Source organism: Tyto alba, unplaced genomic scaffold, assembly GCF_018691265.1.
Source record: "Tyto alba isolate M040663 unplaced genomic scaffold, T.alba_DEE_v4.0 Super-Scaffold_28, whole genome shotgun sequence".
NCBI lineage: Eukaryota > Metazoa > Chordata > Aves > Strigiformes > Tytonidae > Tyto > Tyto alba.
Genome location: NW_024881302.1, coordinates 11,104,277 through 11,124,093, shown reverse-complemented (window position 1 = coordinate 11,124,093; position 19,817 = coordinate 11,104,277). Strand labels below are relative to the sequence as shown.

General features: G+C 40.6%; 2 protein-coding genes across 3 annotated transcripts in view; one reads left to right on the top strand and one right to left on the bottom strand.

The window, feature by feature from the left end:
• The window catches only part of PDXDC1 (pyridoxal dependent decarboxylase domain containing 1), a 33,407-nt gene extending 22,797 nt beyond the window's left edge, over window positions 1–10,610 (bottom strand). Inside the window, exons 1-4 of one of the 2 annotated variants that reach the window (XM_032983747.2) lie at window positions 10,265–10,610; window positions 2,916–2,989; window positions 2,296–2,361; window positions 631–714 (exon numbers count right to left, since the gene is read on the bottom strand). In XM_032983747.2, coding sequence (XP_032839638.1) covers window positions 631–714; window positions 2,296–2,361; window positions 2,916–2,989; window positions 10,265–10,285 — 245 coding nt within the window. In that variant the 5' untranslated portion in view covers window positions 10,286–10,610. Of the gene's footprint in view, window positions 1–630; window positions 715–2,295; window positions 2,362–2,915; window positions 2,990–8,186; window positions 8,257–10,264 lie in introns of those variants that run through there. The other variant, XM_032983749.2, reaches the window with a different exon arrangement.
• A 1,622-nt stretch (window positions 10,611–12,232) lies between these two features.
• MPV17L (MPV17 mitochondrial inner membrane protein like) lies at window positions 12,233–19,817 on the top strand. The gene is made up of 4 exons (XM_042798754.1): window positions 12,233–12,592; window positions 14,056–14,126; window positions 15,343–15,372; window positions 15,540–19,817. The coding sequence occupies exons 1-4, from the start codon at window positions 12,277–12,279 to the stop codon at window positions 15,717–15,719; spliced, it is 597 nt and encodes a 198-aa protein (XP_042654688.1). The 5' UTR covers window positions 12,233–12,276; the 3' UTR covers window positions 15,720–19,817.

Genomic DNA, 19,817 nt, shown 5'->3' with positions numbered 1-19,817 from the left:
TAAGCACCTTATCGGCATTGGGACTTTAAAGTGCATTAAACACATACTTTCCCTCCTCATGCAGAGAAAACTCAGGAGACTTATTATTCTCATTAGAGGTATAGCTGTCATTAGTTTGTTGGGGCTTTTTTGGTTTCTCGGGTTTTTTTTATTTGTTTGTTTTTATCCCCAAACTGTTTTTCAAATGTTAGTTTTCATTAACCTTCTGCAGATTAGTTAGCATTATTTACATTTTATAGCAAAATGGAAACAATTTTTATTTCCTTTTTTTTTTTTTCTGTAAAATTTACAGTAAGAGATGGTAAAAAAATTTATTGGTATTCAAAATTTTATAAGACTTTCAGACTTAAAGCAACTTTCAGAAAGTAGCAAATAAAATGAGCTGTCACAGCAGAAACAATTTCCCTGTATAATTCAATTTAGTAATTACTAATGAAAGCTTTATAATTTTAAGAAAGCCAAGTCTAACGTATTATTCTGGTTTACTATATAATGTAAGTTGCCTTTAAAAAGTTACGTGGTTGCACAATATCTTTATACTTTAAAAAGCATAAATGTATAATTTTTATACTAGTCAGATTATAACAAAATCAGGTATCTTCCACATACAATAATTCATACTGGCTTTACCGGTAGGCCTGTGAAGTTTCTTCTTCCTCCTCTCCATGCATTAGGTTCTGAACTAACTGAAGTATGCTCACCATATCTTGGCCACTGGCATATCGGGGATGGAAAAACAAAAGTCACATTAAAAAAAGTTAAATACCAGCATCTAACAAAAAGGCCATTTGGGACAGTGCTTGGTAAGACATGAAGACAACAGTACACTTTTACAGAATGATGATTATAGCAACAAAAATGGTCCCCTGCTCTCAGAAAAACAGATAATGAAGAAGAGGTTACTGAATCAATTAATTCAAAACCCTAATTAATTGTAGTAGGACACTTCAATAAGTATGAACTCAGGCTCACAATAAAACAAATCTATTGAAATCTGAAAATTTGGACTGAAATGTTTGACCTACTGCTTAATTGCTTATTGCTACACAGCAAAGTAAGATAATAGCTAAAAACATAAATTTCTCTTCACATGATCCAGCTTCAGCTCACAAACAGCACATCTCAAGCAATTACATACAAATATTAATTTCTGGCAGACAAAGTTACATTAGCTTCTGACATGATGCACTCTGACATGCTAGAATTAGAAAAGACATACCACATCAATTTCTGTAATTCCAAATAAAATTTACAGTAGTATAAGAACTTACACTCTGACAGCTGAAATTGCTTTTTATTCTTAGAAATTTTAATCCAGTGTCTCCACTCAAAACCAAGTTTAGTTTATGTACTCAAAAGACTGAAATAGATTTTGCAATACTTTCTGAAGTGCTAGCTTTGACTGCTGCAGGATCACCTTCCAAAAAGACTACAACCAATTTAAATCTTAGTTTTCAGGTACAGTGGTCTTACCTGTCTCATGCACAAGAGCTCCATACAATTTTTTAAGACAGTTGTGCTGAAGGGGTAGGGGGTTTCTGTTTTGGTTTTGTTTTGTGGTTGGGGGGGGTAGGGGTTTCCAGGTTTTCTACCTTATCAGTCTCAGGGTTGTTTTGTTTGTTTTGTTTTGTTTTTTGGTGTTTTTTGGTTTTTTTTTTTTTTTTGGCTTATTTTTGGTTTGTTTGTTTTTAATCTGGGTGTTTTAATGAATCGTTATTATGTAAGATAACTTTATCTATATTTACTTTAAGTCTCAGTCACAGCTGTAGGCATCAATACTTCATTAGATTCCAAGAGTTAAAAATTTCAGACACCAAGTAATCTTTTTTCTTTTTCCTACATGAATATGGAAATAGCGTGTATGATAATAACCTTTTTCTTTTCCCTATGCAAGTATGGAAGAAGTTGATATAGTGCCTGGACTGTCAAGTGTTCATGTTTGCATGTTCTGGGTTTGCGAGGTGAGGTTTTGGTAGCGTGGGGGCTACAGGGGTGGCTTCTGTGAGAAGCTGCTAGAAGTTTCTCCTGTGTCTGACAGAGCCAATGCCCGCAGTTCCAAGAGGTGAGTGATGTCTCCCTGTCCTTATCACCACTGACAAGCCTTTTGTTATCTTCTCGCTCCCCTCTCTAGCTGAGGAGGGGAGCAGTAGAGCTTTGGTGGGCAGCTGGCATTCAGCCAGGGTCAACCCACCACAACTGCATTCATATAGAAGTTGCTTGGGAAACAAACACATTACATGCATTTTACAGATCCTGAAAAGTAAAGAGCATTATCTAGAAATTGTTGTTGCCTACCTGCCTTGGAGTGGTCCAGGAATATCCTTCCGTGCATACTTCTTTTCATTTTCCTCCTCCGCTTTTCTTAGTTAAAGACACAAGAATAAACTATGTATTTAGTTTATGTTTTATAACATCAAATATGCAGTTCACTCTGACTTGCAGAAATACATACTGACATGTTTGCAATCTATTTCACTGGCAATAGTTTCATAAATAAATCTGATGAGACCAACACATAAGTTGAGCCCAAACTTAATTAAACAGTACCCAGGGTGGTTTTTTTTTTTTAGTTCTTTAACAGAAAATGTCAAACTTGCAGAAGAGTCTCATATATAGGAATTAAGAGTTACTTGCACAGCAATAAGAAAAAAAAAAACCTTACATCTCTGAGAAAACAGGCTTGCTGGACTTGCTCTGAATATTACAGAACACACACAAAAACATGTACATTTATTATTAAGATCCCATCATTTGAGAACCAGTGGTGACTTGTATAGGTGTAAGCTTCAGAATGACAATATGAGCTTAAACTACTAGGAAAATGAGTTCTTTCCCATTTAATGACAGCAATATTAATAATCCTCCCCTTAGCACAAACAGCAATTGTTTTTGTAGTTGTTATCCTTTGCACATACCTTTGACTATCTTCCAGCATCTTCATTGCTTCATTCAGATTCTTTCCCATTTCTGCTAGAGTAGGGTCAACCATCTTTCATGAAAAAAGATAACAACTTTTAGAAGACAAAAATATTTATCTTACCACTGTCCCCACAACATCCTCAATACAAATTCATGCATCAGCCAGATTCTTTTACTCATTTAAAAGTATGCTGAATATTCTGAACTCAAAAATATATAAAATGAGAACATACTACTAACCTAAAATAACCCAAAAGAAAACTCAATTGTGATGTGGATTTTACTACTGACAGATCCAATTTTTTTCTTCACAAGGGGAAATCAGGACTTTTTCTGATGAATAATGGAAGAAAGAGCATCAGAAGTATTTGAGAAGCACAAGGTGTTCAAGTAAGTGCTCATTATAATGCTTTAGCTAAAAAATTAAGTATGTGCCACTTTAGCCCATTTGAATGATTTTTTTCCCCCCTTTTTCATAGCCATTCTACACCAGGAATAAAACTTTAAGTATTTCCCTAAATATAAAAATTCACATGCAGTTGTATTCAAAATTAAAAAACAAAACAAAACCAAAAACCTGCTAAGGGACATCCTAATCGTTCTACAGAGTATGAAAAACAGATTGATACCCCAAATACAATGACAAGTGGCAAATATCATTTAGAAATTATCCTTTTACTTCACCTGAGAACTCTGTTTCTGCACCAAAAAACCCCATTATCAACTCAACTGAGTTGGCTTGACAGTCAGCTCTCATGATGCACAGACTCTCATAAAAAAAATGAAAAAAAAAAAAAAAAACAACCGAAAACAACAAAATCAAACTAGCACCTCTGTCCTAATAGTAATAGAGGAAAAAAAAAAAAAAACACCCCACTACCAAATGAAAGAGTGATCAGTGGGTAAGTGCAACACTATTCTCACAAGAAAGTTACCTTCTAGAAAAGACATTGTTTGGGAAGCTAAACTGAAAAATTTGACCAAGGCAGGTTTTAGTCATTGAGCATTTCGATGCAAATTCAGGGGAAGATTGACAGTTCAACCAACGGGTATTCAAACATGTTCAAGTAATAATTTCTAGAAGAGGTTAAAAAACCCAACATTTCTTACCTAGGAAACATAAGAAGATATCATTTAAGACTGTTCTAGCAAAAGCAGAAATAAAATGGCAGTCTTCCCTGTCAAACTTTTACAGCAGTAGTTTTCAAAACAGATGAGAAAACACCTAATCCAAATACTCTTGTAAATCTATTTTTTTTCCTATTTCTGCCATCTTTAAACCAATTTTTAATCTTAACTTATTGGAGAGAAGCCCTTTAACTAGACAAGAGTAAATCTGACATGCAGCAGGCAGCTTAAGGAATACTGACATGCAGAAAAGGGTTATCTTCTAGTAGTTAGAGCCCTCCAGCTACACAAAATGAAACAAAAATCCTGGTTTCACTGATGAAACCAGGTAACAGCAGATACTTGTTAAAAAGCCTGTCAAGATGGAAGAGCTCAAAAATCACTGAACTTCTTTCCACTGAACCAGTGACAAGTTCAAAGACGAGTAAGTATTTTCCAAAGAACTGCTTTTGCTTTGAAGTCTCTTTCATGAGCTTTAACCCAAGAAGCCTGGCAGAAGCTTGTGACACTGACACAAGAGATCTGGACAGGAACACTGATCCATTTAAGGATTAGATGCCATCTAGAAGCTTCCAGAGAATGTGAATGGTATCATCTAGCACAGTCTGACTTACCTATAGTGCTCAATATTAAACGGTATTTGAAAAATAAATATACCCCAATAAAAGGTAAAAGGTAACACCACTGATAAGACCCATGACATTAGCAAAAAAACCTAAGATACTCAGGTGACGCTGTTACAGATTCTCTTCTCCCTTCCTCTGCTTCCCCAATGTATTGTAAGCACAGCCTCCATAAATTCAACATCAACCCTTTTTCAAAAGATCAGCCCTCATATCAAAGCCTCTAGCAGTTAACCCTTTAGACCGCTCTAAGGTTGGGGTGTGCAAGGGGGAGGTGTGGTGTTTGGAAAAGAAGTCCAAAACAAGTTTACTAATTAAACTTAAACTATCCACACTGCAGGCATATAATAGCTTGTCTGCTACAGTATTTGATAAACAATACTCCTAAAGGCCTGCACATGCTTCCCATCACTGCTAATGGAAACACATGCAACTGCTGCACATGTGCAACACAGGCAAATACATTTGCTCATACAGATACAGACACAAAAGCAAATTTAATCACAGAAGGTAGTGGGATTAATTTACATTACAATTTTACACTATTTTCATCCAGAGGACTGATCAAGAAAAGAAAAAAAAATTAAATTGAGAGTTACCATATGTTCAAAGACTATTTTTACCAAAATATTGAGAGATTTAAGTCATATTATATAGCAAGTGGTAGGTGGCTGAAAGAATCAGTAGTGAGGCATGGTCACACTGGATCAAATCAAGATTCACAGTTCTCTATTCTGTTGCTTTAGAAGTGGCCAGTAACAAATGTTTGGGGGAAGAACAAAAGAACAGTACAAGTATTCAGTAATATTTTCCCACAAGAACTCCCAGCATTTAGCAATAAATGGGTTTTTACACTTCTGGTTTCTACAACATCCATTGGCTCTGAGGGACACAACTTAAAATTAAGCACTGAATGAAAAAGCAGTACAAATACAAAAAGTTCAAGACCTCATCACAGAGATTTAAGAAAATATACACACTGAAAACATTTGATTCTCAGAATACAACATATATAGCTAGAAGAAAAATCTAAATATGATCATTAGCGTTATTTCCATACATTTCCAGTCATTTCCAGAGTTTCATCACATCAAAAAAAATATTAAAAGAAATCTTACATTAAAAAAAAAAAAAAGGTTTTGCTCCTCGGAGCCTTTAAGGAAGTAACTGATTAGACATAATTTACTGATTGTGATTATCTCACATACTTTAATTCAGGTTGCCGTAAAACATGATCAATGGCTGGAAGGCAGTTGAAGGCTTGAACCTTCCTCAACATCACATGCAAATATTCAAACAAATCTGCTGTAGATTAGGACACAAGATGTAGTAGAGTCACTACAAAAAGGTCTCTGAAATGCTTTTGTTTATTATTAACACAAAATTCACCTGCAAGAATTACATCAGATGTTAAAACCTGAACATACTTACCTTGTGACTCATCCTGTCTCACTTACTAGTAATTACACAGGCAGAATAAATACATAAAACACAGTTCTAAAAGTCCTAAGAAGTTACACTACGCTCCATAAAATGCTATGAAATCCAGGAAGTCTTTGAATTCTGATGTGGGTTTAACTGGAAAACAAATCCCTTCTGTTTTTCTTCCAATTGCTAAGTGGATATGCAGCAACTTTTCTCCTTTGAATTATGGGAAGACAAAACCCCTTCTACTGCTGCATACTGAATTTTACATATGCTTCCTCCCCTGCTCACATTAGTAAGGGCATGGAGGTGGGAAGCAAAAGACTACCTATTTATTTTAAACAACAAGAAAAATAAGTGTGGCAAAGTTGCAGCAACAAGCCATTCAGTTAAGAAACATTTCTGAACACACTTTAGTAACATGCCATAATGAAGTAGCGCATTGCTTTAGCTTTGTCATAAATGACATCAAGTGCGTATAAAATCCAATCAGTAAGAAACAGAATCCTTTTTTCATGTTTTTGAACTGTTTTTAAAAAGACCGGTGGACAAGTTGAATACTACCTCCTGAACTACAAGACAACAGTTTTTGATGAGGTCAAAATAGCTGCATTAAATACTCTATTAGCCTTAGTTTCTGCACTCAGTCCTTCCCTGGGTTATCACAGGCTCTGAAGGCGATCACAGTTAGGTGATCCTCTGACCAGGTAAGTTACAAGACATGCAATGTCCTTTCAAGCTCTGAGGAGGCACCAGCCCCAGCTTCTTCCTTCAAGGTGTTGTTCAGCAACTTGATACCTCCTGCCTCCACAAGCCCTTCAGAGACCCTGGCATTCACTGCCCTACTTTGACTTTTATCATTCATTGTCTTCAAAATGTCTTAATCCAATTCACTAAGGTTAACTTGCAACAGGTTTGATTTGTGGTTACTTCCCTGTTTTTGTAATTAATTTGCTCCTATTTTTTTTTAAGCACTTTGAAGTGTAAATTGTTTCTGGTTTTATAGGCAGTATGTCACACCTTGGGGTCACTTGCCAAGTAAAGAAGGGTAAGGGGCCATTCTCCAGTTGTGATAAGACTGAAAGTTAGTAACAAATTCAAAAACCACAGTGTTGCTTCATATACCAATGTTTTGCAATATTGAGTTTGCATTTCGGTAGGCTGTACTCCTAACCCAAGAAAGGGATGATTTTTAAACAGTCTACATAAACTACTGTGTGTGCAAAAAACACCTCACAGGTATAGCTCATTACATACTTCACAAGTAGTATGCCTCCTTTTCCCACTACGTTATTATATTTGCCTAGAAGAAAGTTTTACCATCAAAACCCAAAAACTGTTCTCAACAGTATATGAATCTCCAGCAATATAAGGATTCTTCAGCCAAGAGTACTGTGTTATTCTCCAGGCTAAGAAAAGTTTTAGATAACAAATAAAAAAGCAGCCACTTCATGACTGTCAGGCTTGAATGAAAACAGCACTGTATCACCACAGGGCTTCTGATAGGTATTTATCTTTTAATCTTTATAATTTCCCTGACATGCAGCAGGATTTGCATGCAGGTCTGCTGTCACTAGTTTCCCAGTAAAGTTACCAGGATGTTGTGGTAATTAACACAGTAACAAAAGACAGAAGTTACAGGCTGAGCAAGAAACCAAAACAGTTTTTCCATGTTTAGGGAAAACACTGCTGTAGAGCCAGCAAGAAACTACAAGGAAAGAATTTGCCCTATGTTACCATTGACAAAGTCACCTAACTTGAAACTTAAAATGTTAAAAACCTTCAGAAGATTGGTCACTTATATCAAAAGATAAATGAGGCAGAAAATCAAAAACAGAATCATATATATGTTAGCCAAACTTCTGAAGTTTAATACAGGCTTCCAGAAGAACTTAAAATTGAAGTTCACCCCAAAAAAGATTTCTGGATTTCAAATAAAATTAATTCTTATTATGCCACTTATGACACATAATATTAATAATTAAAAAAAAAAAACAAAAACAAAAACAAAACCATCCACCCAACAAGAACAAAAACCACTTGTCTGATAAAACAAAGATAATTGAACTATGAGATTGTTGGTGTGCACACCTGTGTGTCAGATTCTACAACAGGTTTTCCTCATGATGCTACGGTGCAATGTTTTCAACTTTTGGGAAGTTTCTCATCTGCTAAAAAAAAAATATATCTTTTTCCATTTGCAAGAACCTAACGACTGTAGTGATTCAATGTCACCATGCATTACAGCTAATTAAGTGATTGTACCAAAATGCCTCCTTCATTATAAAAAATAGATAATTTTGATGAATTTTAATACAAGTTAAAAAGTACTTATCACTTACATCCCAAGAAACTACATGTATAAATATATAAGGAAGAGAGAATCCATGGTTCAAATAAAAGACAGTCTCAGATGCATTATGATAATGCTTTTAAATAAGCACAAGATCAGTAGACACATACTCTCTGAGGATAAGCATATCCCAACTTGGATCAATTTCAAATTTATTTAGGGAGAAAACTTCTTATATATCATCCTCAAGATTAGATAAAGTGCAGATTGTACAGATTTACAACAATATTAAGCAAGGACTATTTCAGGAGAGCACTAACTGCTAAGTGGCTAGAAGACAATAATTGTATTGTGGCATGCTATTATAGAGAGGCCTACAGCTTTTAACATACATGGGGAAAAAAGCCATGATAAACAAGAGAGGAAGTAACATAAACGTTAACTCTCTATACACATATATCTGAATATATTGAAAAATCAGACATGCAAGTTTTTGCAGGGCCCTCACCATTACAGACTATTCCTTACATCAGGAATACAAATTCTGGTAAGAAATTCAGGTATTTAATTCTTACACAGTGTTTTTATTGCCTCTTATGATGACCCAGTCAAACAAAGTTTCTAAGTACTTTGTCAATACTACAGGACAAACACTTGGCCTGTACTAATGTGCCCTCTTTCAATAACTGCATATTGTACCATTATTCTACATGAGTCCAGTCGATAAAGACTATATTCCAAACTACTATATTCAATTAAGTTTTACTTAAGTAACTATAACTTTTCAGGAGAAGCAGCAATCACTGTAACTTCTGTCAGCACTGGTAAAAAATTTAAGCTTTTAAAGGCTACCAAATACTCTTTAATACTGTATTCTTCATGGGGATTGTAATATATCAAACGATTTTGCTACCAACTCACTAATCACATCAGAAAGATATTTCCTGAATTTCCTTACTATTCATCTCACTAGAGCACTTCCCATTCAAACTCATCTAGGCAATTCCAGAGATTACATAAAACTGAACATGCTGCATATAGTAAGTGATGCAAAGGGAAGGATGCATTTACATCTCTTAAGCACATAAAGTATAAATTATTTTAAATGCATACTGTCCTCAAAGACATACAATAGTGATAATCTATGCATGAGCAGCCATGACACCGTCACTTCTAGGACAGGTCTTCTGGAGCATGGCAGGTGCCATGAAAGGCAGCAGAAGTGTGACAGGTCCCAGATTACCAGATTCTGACTGACTCACAGTGACAAAGGCAAAGTAAGTTTTGTCAGTCACTTCGGGTATTATAGAATCAATAATTGCTTTGCACAGTACATTAGACAGAAGAGAGCAAACACAGGGCAGTAAATATCTCCAGTATAAAATGAAAAATTAGGAAGTCAAATAATATTTTCTCTACTATTCTGCTGAAGGCTAACATTTCCAGGAAATACGCCCCATCTTCTTTTTAAGAAAACAAGCAAAGAAACTTGTTTCCTAGAGCATTTCCTGATAGTTCTTCAGCCTTTTTACAGAACCGGGGGACAGAAACAGACGGCGTTCACACAGGCGACGACCGCCAAGCGCCGTGGCGGCGGGGAGCGGGGTAGGCCCGGGGGCTCCACTTCCAAGGCTTCGTGAGACAAAGTTGACTGAGGCCCGTGCGGCACAGCCCCCCCCGGCGAAAACGGGCCGGAAGCCCCGGCGGAACCGCGACACCGCCGCGGCCGAGGCGCTGGGGAAGCGCCGCCCCGAGCCCCGACTCGCCACTGACCCCGGCCTGGGCTCCGGGGCCCCGTCGGCGACGCGGCCGCCAGGGCCCGCCGCGCCTCAACACCCCTCCGCCCGCAGGTGCCCCGGTCCCCCGCCCCGCAGACCTTCTCCAGAGAAGCGTCCATAGCCGGCGGGGTCCCCGGTGCGCTCCGCCTCCCCGCCGGGCGCTTCCGCCTCAGCCCCGGCCGGCTCCACGCTGGCAGCGCTGACGAGGCCGCAGCGGGCGGGGCGGGCAACGCGCTCACCTAGGGAACGGCGGCGGGCCCGCCCCGCGGCGCAGCCGGCCCAGACCACCGCGGCAGATGGGCGGGGAGAGTCCGGGGCGGCGACACCGCGGAAGGCGCGGTGGAGCCGCGCGCCGTGACACCACGGGCTGGGAGGAGCGCAGCACCCTCCCTCTCTTCCGCACGACGCCCGCTACCGCTGCTAAACCACCCACCCCCCCCCACCTCCAGCTAGTGGAACAGTCCCGGAGAACGACCGGGGAGGTAACAGGTACTGGCGCATGCGCAGTGAATGCGGCCCGGCCGGGGAGTGGAGGAGGGAGGACAGAGCCGCCTCCTTGTCCAGGGTTCGAATCCCCGCCGCGGCGGGTCGTGGCAGCCCGGTACCCCGCGAGGGTTCTGCACGGCCGCAGCCTTCACACGCCCCCCGGCTGTCACCCCGGTGTGGGCAGCTCGGCCTGCGGGGGCTGGTTAACGGCCACACCAAAACCCTTCCTCCGCGTACGGGTCCCGCAGGGGGACGACTGCACAGCCCCGAAGAACGGGCTTCATCCGGACTCGGGGGGAGCCGAGCGACACCCGCCCGGAGCAATAGGCCGCCCTGCCCGGCTCCCGCGGCGGCGAGCACGGGGACGGGCCCCGGAGCAAGCGGGGCGGCGGGAGCGCCGCACGCCCCTGCCTGCGGGCTCCGCCCGGCCGGGCAGTCCTCGCCCAGAAACCCCTATTTTCCAGAGGTTTATTTTTGTTCTTTCAAACTGGAGTTATTTTCCGGTAAGTATTGCGCTTCCTTTTAGCGCCATTTATATTATTTAATAGCACAACTTTCAGAGAGCACTGCAGTTCTGTTTTTCTCGCAGCCAAGTCTATGTATTCAGAAGACATGGTAAGGACAGCCCATGAGCCCTGACAGTGAGTCTCCCAAGCATTGGGTTACTTGCTCCACTTTGTTAATAAAATGTATTTCAACCTACAAGCCATCTATGCCTATTTGGAGTCATTCCTGGAAGACTTCATGACAGTGTCAAACTCATAGATCCCAGTCCCTGTTAGGACACAGTGAACTACCACCTTGTGCCTGGAGATGGTTCCCTACGTCAAGCTTGAGCCCGTTGCCAGGACCGAGGGGACATTCCCGATGCTTCAGGATGCGCTCGATGTCTTCTGTGGCTAAGGGCTTCCTCGGAGCACAGAAGCCTCCCTCGCTGTCAGCTCATCGCATGACTTCAGATCTGCTTTGTGGCAAGGGTTCTGTGTGTACAAAGCTGTGTACACAAGTATCTTGAATAAACACATCACTTCTGGCTTTCTCAAGTTGACTCAATAGGAGAGGGCAAAGGGGAGGAACTGCACAGGCAGCTGCTGCTCAGCAGGTGTGCATCAGCCCTGCTCAGTGCGGTAACAGAAATCAGTGTAAAACAACAGCAAAATTGAAAAGCCATAACCTACTCATGTAAGCAAGCAAGAGGGAGATAAAGAAATTTAAAAGTTAATAAGCAAAGAGTGCCTAGTTTTCACTTAATTGTTGCAGCGATACTGCAGAGGCCCTCCACAGTGCACATTAGACCAAAGCCCAGGAGCCACAGTGACCTACTTATGAGTGAATGCACAGTCACCTGAAAAATAAGCCCGTGAACAGAAGCCCGGGTGCCCAGCGATCACCCGCGGGCCCACCGCAGACCGGCGCGGCCGCAGGGAGGCTGAGCAGGGGGCACGCCGTGGGGTGCCGGCCCTCCCTGGCAGGGGCAGGCCCGGCGGAGGTGGCACCCCGGGAGGGGTGGCCCTTAGCGGGAGCTGGGACCGCGGGGATGGCGAGGGCGGCGGCGGGGCCGGGGCGGCGGCGGGCGGGCCCGTGAGGAGGAGGCGGCGGCGGCGGGCGGAAGAGGCGGCGGGCGATGGCCGGGCTGCTGCTGCGCGGCGGGGTGCGCCGCTTCCCCTGGCTCTGCAACGTGCTGCTGTACGGCGGGCTCTTCGCGGCGGGCGACGCGGCCCAGCAGCTGTGGCGGCGGCGGCGGCGGGGGCAGCCGCCCGACTGGGCGCAGACGCGGCGCGTAGCGCTGGTGGCCCTCGCCTTCCACGGCAACTTCAGCTACGTCTGGCTGCGGGCGCTGGAGCGGGCGCTGCCCGGCCGCCGCCCGCCCGCCGTGCTCGGCAAGGTGCTCTGCGACCAGCTCCTCGGCGCGCCCGTCGCCGTCCTCGCCTTCTACACGGGTGAGTGCCGCCGCCGCCCGGGCACCGCAGAGGCGGGGGCGTCGGTCGGAGAACCGCAGGTGGGGAGGCACCGAAAGCGGCCGCCGGGCAGCGGCTCGCTGCACGCGGCGGGTCCCGGCCCGGGCGCTGCCGGCTCAAGGCCTCGGCGGGCGCCTCAGCCGCGGGCGGGGCCGCGCTGGGAGCCGGGGGAGCGGCTGGGGACTCGCAGCCGGCGGTAGCTCTCCCCGAGCTTGAGGGACTAAGAAAAATAGTAGGTGAAACTAGTGCAAAACAAGCCTCTCATTTAATTTAAACTTCATGTGGAAGAAGAGCAAGACGGGTACTCTTTTTGCTGGTATTGGGAGATCTGCATTTTATGACCCTGACGGGGAAATCATTCAGTTTGTGACTGAAGAGAAATTAAGCAAAGGAAGAAGACAAATACCAGATACTTATTCTTAAAATACTACCTGCCTGTGTCAGAATGTAAGCAGAGAATTGCTCAAGGACCAGAAGGATTTGAAGGACCACCAAAGGGATGGTAAAAATCCCTAAATTGGGTAGCAGTATGATGTAATAGCAAAAAAATGTGTCTGTTGAGAGATACTGATAACCTCGTGGCATGCAAATACCTAAAAGGATACCTGAGCTGGACTAAGCAATTTTGGGCCTCTGATTATGTGCAGATGCATAGCTTTTGATTTTAGATTGATGTGCTAAAGGCATGTTGTCTAATACCTTTGCTTAATATAGGTCATGTCTTCCAGTGAAGGTGGGTGATCACTGAAGAGCTGCTACATCTCTTAGAAAGATGTAGTCTTAATTTGACAGCTGAAGGTTCTCATCATGCAAAGTACTGTTTAGAGGGTTTATTATTTTGAACCCTTTAAATGATATTACATGTGATGAGAATTCATTCAGTCAATTTATTTCCAGTTTGCATGTGACTAATATGTAATGTCAAGTCATACCGCTTTTCTCTTGATCTTGGGTGTAATGATGGGAGCCTGTTGATTATGGCCTAAATTTAAACAACAACAAAAAAATTAGGTACCCTTTTCCACTCGCTTCAGTGGTCTGTAGGCTCCTATACGCCTTCAAGGATCTGAGCCACTTCTGGCACTTCAACAATGTGCAGAATGCTTTATTCTCTGGATCTTGTGCGTGTAAAGGGTACTTTCATCATATCTGTTCCACTGCCATACCACTGGTGAATTATGTGGCAGTGGAACAGATACAATATGCTACCTATACAGTATATTCCAGCTGATCTATGCTGTCAATGCTGAGAGTCAAATCAATAGATGAGGAGATACGACATAGCACTATGAGGTAGCTGGAATGGTATTTTTTCTTTGTAATGATACCTGCTTTTCTTTCAAAGCTATTGTAGTATATTTTGAGAAGAGTTTGGGATAACAGTGAAAAAAGTGCACATTTTGGTTTTGCATTTTTTCTGATTGTTATAAATACTTTACCACTAGGTATGAGCATCCTTCAGCGGAAAGAGGACATCTTCTCAGACTGTAAGAAGAAATTTTGGAATACATATAAGGTGAGGCAAACAATTCACTTATTTCCCAGCTAAGCAAAAAGATAATATTATTGAATAAAATATTTGAAATATTCTGTCCTCCAACAGCCTTTCTCTCACTCCATTATTTGATTATGTGTAGGAAGCTTTAAGTACCAGCAGTCATGTGAAGTCAGGGTAGTCTGAAGCAGGCAGCACTGCCAGCTGGGTGAAATGATGCCATTTTAAAAATGTACAGTGTTTATATCCATAACACTTGCACCTGGCCCTGTTTGAATGAGAGCCCTACAATACAACACTGATTAAGATTTTGCTACCTTTTATCTTAAGAAGTACCCACACACCAGTGTTTAGTTAGCAATGCTGTTGACAACGCTTACATGAACACCTGTCAAAATCATTAGTTATAAAGACATCTTTTTTAGGAATCATTTTCATCCTATACTTTTCAGTGACAGTCTTCTCACTTTCAGAAACACAATCCCTTTTTTAAGGAGATTTTGGTATAAATAGCTGGTTTTGGTTTGCATTTCTGCTACAGAGGAAAAAATTATCCATGCTACCTCAGAGCTTAGCAAATTAAAAATTTTTAAAGATTTACCAGGTGCAAGAAGAAAGATAGATTAGCAGAAAAAATATAATAGAAGGAGAAACTGTGATGCAATGTGAACTTCTCTTCATACTGTGGAACTATATAGGTAGGATTTTTTTTTATTCCTACGGAGGACGATTCTAAAAACAGTGCTCACTATATCCTATTGAATCATAAGGTTTCTTTTGACCTTATGTTCTATGAGTAAATTACCCATTGATTTTTTCAAAAAGCCTTACGTGTATGAGTAGCTAGAAGGAGCATTGCAAGTATGAAATAAATAGAGTTCAGTGGTATTTTTCATTCATGGCTAATACAAATGTTAACATATTTAAACATTTGTTCACCCATCTGGTAAATGCGCTTATGTATCTGGTGTCAGGTGACTATGAAGACTTAACTGTGCTTAGAGTTTTGTATTGAAAATGAGTTAGAATAATACGTTTGAGAAACTCCTAGCATAGAGGCTCATGATTATTAGATGTTTAATATTGCAACCTCTAAGTTAAGCAACTTAATTTACAACTGAAAGGCTTTTATTAACTTTACTCAAATATGTTTCAGTCTTTGCTAAATGTGGTAAGAAAAAATCAGTCTTTGTGGTTGAAGTCTGTAAGAATAACAGAAGGTTCATTTTCATTTCAGACGGGACTGATGTACTGGCCTTTTGTGCAGGTGAGTTTTTAGAGTAATTCAGAGAGCCTTTATTTCTCATAAAACCTGATCTGATGCATTCCTAGTGTATCTAACCCAGTGAGAAGTCAGTGGAAGTGTTGGATTTGTAGATGTAAGACCTAGCAATGCCTGGAGCACTAACTGAGCTCTCTCTCCTTCCAACGCAGCTGTCAAACTTCATTTTGGTCCCTGTTTACCTGCGAACAGCTTACACTGGGCTCTGTGGCTTTGTCTGGGCTACCTTCATTTGCTTTTCCCAACAGAGTGGAGATGGCACAGCAAAGTCAGCATTTATGTGGCTCCAAAGAGAGAAGGTCAATGCAGATGAAGAATCATCAGAGAAATAAGAACTTTAATTCTGAACACATTCTAAATTGTTAAAACTGAATTTATGAAAGTCAGTAAACCACACTGCAGCTTCATTGCTGTGTTTAAAATAAACAGTCATCTCAACATTTGTTGGTTAGTATAAGCAGTGGAACAGTTTGTCTTTGTGCCTGTTTATTCTTCATAAAAGAGGCCAATTGTATATTGGCATTTAATTATTTTCATGCTGCTAGCCCATCTCTTCTGGGAACAACTGACTTATAGGGCAGTGTAAGCATTTGCACATCATGTCAGACTGCCTCACTGGGGAGAAATATTAACCGTAATTTAATTTTCAAGCAACTTGTAATTGCTAGAAAAAAGGGGAATAGAACATTAAATCGCCAATTGTCGGACCTGACAGTTGTTATCAGTGCAAGATTGCTTTTGCAAAACAAAATTTAATGGATTTCTTATCTAAAAAGTGGCACTTAATCTGTTTTATTCAGAGAAAACAGAAGTGCTGTGTTTTGTAGGGACCACTTTTCTATAGGGGCAACTTGCTTTATTCTACATGAAAATCTATATAGCAAATTAGTTATTTCACAGAATGTACAAACCTGGAATATATTTGTACATCGTTTATCTTAATTGGAAGAATAAAGATAACTAACTTTGGTCAGAGTTCTTTGGGGCGGGTGCTGCATGTTGACACTTGGAGGAAATCATAAGCAGCTCCTGCACGGTAGAACCTAACTACTGCAGGGCGCTTCTGTTATACCTGTCAATGACTTCTTCCTTTGCCCCTCAAGGGTCAAAGTATTGAAGAGTACATGGGAGTCTTGACATCTTGACTCTTTTCTACAGTTTCATTGTGTTCAAGATATAATTAAGATTTTGAAGAAAAAGAGCGTGAGAAGGAAGGTAATATGAATGCCAGAATCCATCTCAAAACAATCCAGCTATATATAAGGAACTTCTATTTCTTCTTCAAATGGCTTTTAAACATTCCTTTTCATAAAAGACACTGGGTAACTACACATAGGAGACTAGGAAAAGATGAAAATTAGTTATAGGTCTGCTTTGTCAACTGGGGATCTGGTCTGGATGCAAATGTGCTCATCTGTATTTTTTTAATGTGCATATGTATCTTAGAACAGGAACTGTGCAAATCCTATGATTGCAGTATGTTGAAATCAGACCAGTAAAGGAGCCCTTCGTTTATCAGAATGGGATTTTATGCTGTGAAGTTACTAAATTACAGGGTTGAAACAGTATCTGATTTAACCCATCTTGATGATGATTGTAAAGAGTAGACTCAACCTTCTTTGTTACAACAATAATAAACGACTTTGAGGAATGTCTGAATATCTTCAGACATGTCTAAATTGTAAACCAAAGCCTGCTTAGGCTATAAATACACATTTCTTTGGCCAGCAGCTGTAGTACTTAACATTTTGGTTACGATTATTTGTCACTTTGGGAGACCAATGCTGCTTCGTTTGGACAGGGAAAAGGCTCATGCAAGCACTGCCCAATCTATTCCAGGTAAAATCAGCTTGTTTAGCGTAACCCAGTGGTCAGTAGTGATGCAAGGTACCCATATGGCTTTGACTACACGACTACAGTACGTGGGAGGAGAGTAGATGGCAGGGGGTCTGCTACCATCTGTTTTGCTGGCAGACAGGTGAAGGAGGTTACTTCCCTCTCAGGATAGACAAGTCATTGCAATCCCATCTTCAGCTGCACAGGTAGACGTGGAAGAGGACACCTGCCTACGCTCTTAAGGTGGAATTCATTTTAATTGACATCTGTAGCATGGACATCTGCAACTTGGCTAAAGAGTTTAAGCTCTGTTTACAGTCAGTGGAGAAAAATTGGCAGTTTTAGACATCTGTTTTAGTGTATGGTGAGTTGTGCACTGTAAGTGTCTATTTATTTCCACCAATAGCAGAGAGTCTCAGGTGACTGGCTCCTGTGTAGATAGCTTCGTTGTAGATGCTCGTATTTGGTGAGTTGAATTCTCCTGCTTGGTGTCTATCTTACATGTCTCTATAGGAGCAATTTAGTGGGTGTTGCTGCATGAATCCCACAGTGTGAACTGGGCAGTCCTGATGCTGGACATCCCAGTAGGAGTAGAACTCCACAGAGGAGCTATTATCTATTTAAAAAATGAGAGATGAGTGAATAGATGTTTCAGACAGCCACAGCTGTTAAAATTGTTATTGTGCATACTAAGTCCTCAGGATAAAGAAGAAATTTCAGTAGTGTTTTTTCTGTTGATATTTTTAGGATCAGAGTAGTGTTTTAAAGTCTGTTCTATTTATTGAGACCTAAAAGTCTTGGATAAAGTGTGCTAATTAAGTAATTGACTTTTTCTTACAGATGCTATTTATTTTTATTTCTGCTTGTGCCTTAAGTGTCTAATGATTAATAGAATTCTCTTGGAGAAGGGAACTGGAAAATAACGACGTTACAAGGAGAGTGAAATAGTGAAATGATGTTGGTTTGCTGTAAGCAGTGTGCAATGTTCTGATGCAACTCAGTGCAAAAAAAATTTATGCATGGGTATAGTTGGTAAAACTTAATCCCCAGGTGAATCAAGAATTTAAAACTATTCTCATGATCTGTATAATGCTGATCCTTTTGTTAAGCAGAAGTATTTAATGAATGGAAGATCCCTCTCTTATTTTAAACAGCTTAAAAGCTTATACAAGCTGTGCTTTATTGATGTATGCTTTTGGGCTGCTAATTTTTTGCTTGGGAATTTGAGCTAAATCCTGCTTTGACTTCAAGTTTCTCTGACTGTGAGCTTCAGGGTTTCCTTCCATATTTCTATTACTTGAAGTACAGTTCCTTCATGTAGCAGAATCCTGTAGCTCTTATATTTCAGTAGATTCTGCATAATCCTTTCACTTGCTCTGTTTCTCATGTTAAGGTACTTGACAGTTAAGTAACCCAAGACCCTTTTCACAGAAAAAAAAATCTGTGTTTTTTTTTTTTTTTTTTTTCTAATTTACTAGCACTGATTGGTTTTAGGAACATTTCAGACCTACATAATACAAAACAGTGAAGCTGTGTTGGGACAAAGTCTCAGTGTGCATAAATTAATGCACCTTATAAAGATTTTCTGCATTTGTCAATTTAGTCTGAGGACCTAACCCCTCCATTGTTAAAGACTTCATTGTTTCTTGGTAATTTTTTGGCTTAGAAGATTAATTGCACAGAATAACAAAGTGTTGAGGTTGGAAAGAGCCTCTGGATGTCCAGCCCAGGTCATCTAGTACAATCCTATTTGACACATATATAAACTTTTGTTTGCTTCTTCTAGTAATTCAGTAATTTCTTAAAAAGAAAGAAAGAAAAAGATGGATGAGACTTGTCCTAATGTCTCTCCACCACCCTTTCAAAAACAGTTGTAAATGCTTTATGACTATTTCAAGGAATTGCACTGATCTTATTGCCAGCTGAACATGCAGATTTCAATAACCAGAAAGATGAACAGTATTATACATCATGTAGGTGCTCAGGAAGGAGGGAACACACTGCCAATAGCTACTTGGCATGCATTCTGGTGATGTTACCATGTCATGGGTCCTCTCTGAGAGCAAATGGGATGAGAAGACATTTATATCAGGTGCGGTTCCAGCTTCATGTTATTCTGGATAGCTGTGGAGTTGTAGAGTCTGAATTTGATAAAATGAGAATTTCAGAATGTATTTTTCTATTGCAAATCTTTTATGCAAATGAACCTCCTGTGCTTAATGGTATGTGAAATATATCCTTCAAGGCTTGGAAAATTCACCAGAAGTCCTCTCTGGTTTTCATACCAGAAAGAACCATCCAATAACACGCCATAAAATAACCAGTTTCATACTGCAGTGAAGGTGAAATTGCCTGTAGTTGGTTACCATATCTGCTATGTTATCTGTATAGCACAACCTTTGAAATCTGTGCAGCTTCAGCCTTCGGATTCTCTGCTCAAAGTGCCAATGCTTTCTGCTCATGCTGCTGCCTCTACTGCTAGTGCCAATCCAATGAAATGTGTAAGAAATACTTGAGTTTGACTAAAATAATTAATTTCAAGTTGACTGAAAAATGTCTGTGTTTTTGCAAAGGCTTAATAAACATTAAATGCA